The sequence below is a fragment of the Melanotaenia boesemani genome, chromosome 13, assembly GCF_017639745.1.
Source record: "Melanotaenia boesemani isolate fMelBoe1 chromosome 13, fMelBoe1.pri, whole genome shotgun sequence".
In the NCBI taxonomy this organism is placed as follows: Eukaryota; Metazoa; Chordata; class Actinopteri; order Atheriniformes; family Melanotaeniidae; genus Melanotaenia; species Melanotaenia boesemani.
The window spans coordinates 31953369-31956179 of record NC_055694.1 but is presented as its reverse complement, the minus strand read 5'-3'; the positions used below and the strand labels follow the sequence as shown (position 1 = coordinate 31956179).

General features: G+C 35.5%; 1 protein-coding gene across 1 annotated transcript; it reads left to right on the top strand.

Annotated features, from left to right (window-relative positions):
• The first annotated feature begins 675 nt into the window (after positions 1 to 675).
• Positions 676 to 2811, top strand: LOC121650983 (sentrin-specific protease 2-like). Its single transcript, XM_042002811.1, has 6 exons — positions 676 to 852; positions 1243 to 1331; positions 1887 to 1992; positions 2139 to 2244; positions 2333 to 2394; positions 2606 to 2811. The coding sequence occupies exons 1-6, from the start codon at positions 796 to 798 to the stop codon at positions 2702 to 2704; spliced, it is 519 nt and encodes a 172-aa protein (XP_041858745.1). The 5' UTR covers positions 676 to 795; the 3' UTR covers positions 2705 to 2811.

The following is a 2811-nucleotide window of genomic DNA, read 5'->3' as shown; positions in this document are numbered from 1 at the left end:
CATTTTGAAACCTTCACCAACACTTTTTATTGTCCACGAAAACTATCTTGGATTTCAATCACAAAGTAGATGTAGCCTATCATATTGCACACACAATGACTTCAAAGCATGACTCCATTTTAGTTTCGAAAGTATATACAGCAACGGGGCATTATTTTATTGTTAATGTGAACTTGCCCTTTAAGTTATATTTTCTCCAAAAAAAAACTTGAATATATATTTTGCAGATGTTAAAGATGCTTGGGCTGGACAGACCGCCCATGTACTCCTTTCAAAAGTGGGGGCCTATAAGCTCTTCTACTGGGACATCAAACAGACAGGGCCCCACATGGAGCTGGACAGTGAGGTATTATATTGATTATGATTTAACTATCCCAAAAGTCACCTGTAAATTAATTTTTATTTTTCTTTATCTTCTGCAAAATAACTTTTTACTATTTCTCCACAGTCTATTAATGCCTTTTTGGCCATTCTGGTGCGCAGCTACAACCACCAGAACAAGGAAAAGGCTGCATCCATCGATTCCTATGCCATGAGCTCAATGTGGACTGGAAAAACACCAAGTATGTGCTATCACTATAAACTTGAAATATGTAGTGCCAAATCTATGCAACTCACATACCTTTTCAAAACAAAGGCTTTATAAATCTCATATGTTGTGACAAAATTTTGTGTCCAAGTCCTTTTTTCCTACCCTTTTAAATTCATGTCTAGGATTTTTCTTATCACACTTGTTCTGATATTATGAGGAACTCAACTTTATTCAAATGTGTGTGTTTGGTGTAGATCCAACCCATGGAGTATGAAGTGATTATGGGGATTGTCAATGAGCATCACCACTGGACATTAGTGGTAAATAAAATTTCAAATGTCTAATAATTGTGTAATTGTGGAGGTGGATTTTTGTACTTTCCAGGCTATTGAACACTTGAATATAAGCCAACCTTGCACCTGCATTCAGAAGTTCTATATCCTTCTTTAACAGCCATATCAGTTGCCTTTAATTTGAAGCCTGTATCATATACATGTTTTGACCTGCGGTTTCCACAATAAGATTTTGTGCATGAAGCTAAAAAAGAAACTTGTTGATCTAAACCAATTCATAAATTTACTGCATCATTCTTTGGGCTGAAGGATTTAGATTTTCTGCAAAAGTGTTGCCTTACAGCCTGGAAATTAAGGCTTTATACATATCAATAATCCAAGTATTGGGTTTTTCCCTTTAATTCCATGAAACTACAGGTGATTTATCCTAGAGAAAAAAAATCTCTTTTCCTGGATCCATTGGGAGAATCTAAAACTGACATCAAGAAGTGCTTGGAGATAACAAGGTAAAAATTATGTATCATGATCTATTAAAATATTTATGCAGTTTTTAATTAGTCCATAGGTATCCCTCTAGAGTTAATTGAGGGCACCATATGTGTTGCTTTAGAAAGGGAGCAAACAAGTTTTTAACATATTTCCAGTCGTTTAAGTAATTATGAGTTCTATCTGTGCCTATTGGATTGAAGCATATGGATGCATGTGGATTAAATGAGCTAATAGGATTTCTAAGTTTCACTTTTTGATCCAAAGAATTGTGCAGTTCACTTGGCATGATGCAAGGGGCTCCTCATACCCAACTCTTCTTGCCCAAGTCATGCTATCACTCAGAAAGATGGCAGTAAGGACTGCTGTAACTATATAATCTTTTCCATTTGATCCAGAAGCCAAACTTGTAACTCCCAAGCAAGTTGAAAAATGTCAAAAATTTTCTCAGGATTACACTTAATGACAAGTCTTTTTATGAAGACTCCACAGCAGTTTTCATCACTAAACCAGAGTCATTTTACCATTTAAAATGCAAAAGTATGAAACTTTCAGTGACAATTTCTTTTTCGTAGGGGTTTCATGAGAGCGAAAGGGATCAGTGTGTCCAGGTGGTCTTGTGACACTGTTCCACATCCCAAAGAAGTCGATGGGACCTCATGTGGAGTGTTTGCTTTGACAGTATGTATAATTTTTCAAAAATCCCAGTTCAATGACAAGCTCAAATAAATGTTGATTACGATAAAATTATAAATTGCACAATATCTTCTTTCTACATAACATAAAAATTGTATGTATTTTATTGCTTTTGTTTCATTAAATATCAGTTTGCTGAGAAGATTCTGAAAGGGGAGAGCATTGAATTTGATACAAACACACAAGCTGTGAACAGTCTCAGATTCACAATTGCACTTACACTCCTTCAACAGACTGGTGAGTAACGTTCTATCAAGGTATCTTCTGACAGCCAAATAACAGTTCAAAATGCGATGAAAGATTCCACTCTTGATTTTTTTATCAGATGACCTCACCGATGTTTGCCATCACTGTGGGGAAGAGGAACACGAGACAAATGTGGACTGGGTAACTTGTCTGCACAGCATTTGAATAAAATTGTCATAGAAAATATATTTTGTATATATTTGGTAGTTTTTTTTAAATGTTGATGGTGATATTTGGGAAATTTACTATTTTAATTTATAGTTAAAGAGTGACAAAGATAACTGCAGGAATTAAGAAATGTCAAGTCTCCAGCTGAGGAGATTCTGTTAACCAAGATTCTTTTTTTTTATAGATACAGTGTGATGATTGTCTCCGATGGTTCCACCAGGAGTGTGTGGGAAACCCACCAGTGGACGAGGCTTTTCACTGTCCCACTTGCGTTTCTAAATAAAAAAAACAGCCTTGAAAAGACATTGTTATAGGTTGTGAATGGAGATTTTGCATGAAAAACAGTGTATTTGTGCTGACATTAAAGTGTACATAGACCAACTTAAATGA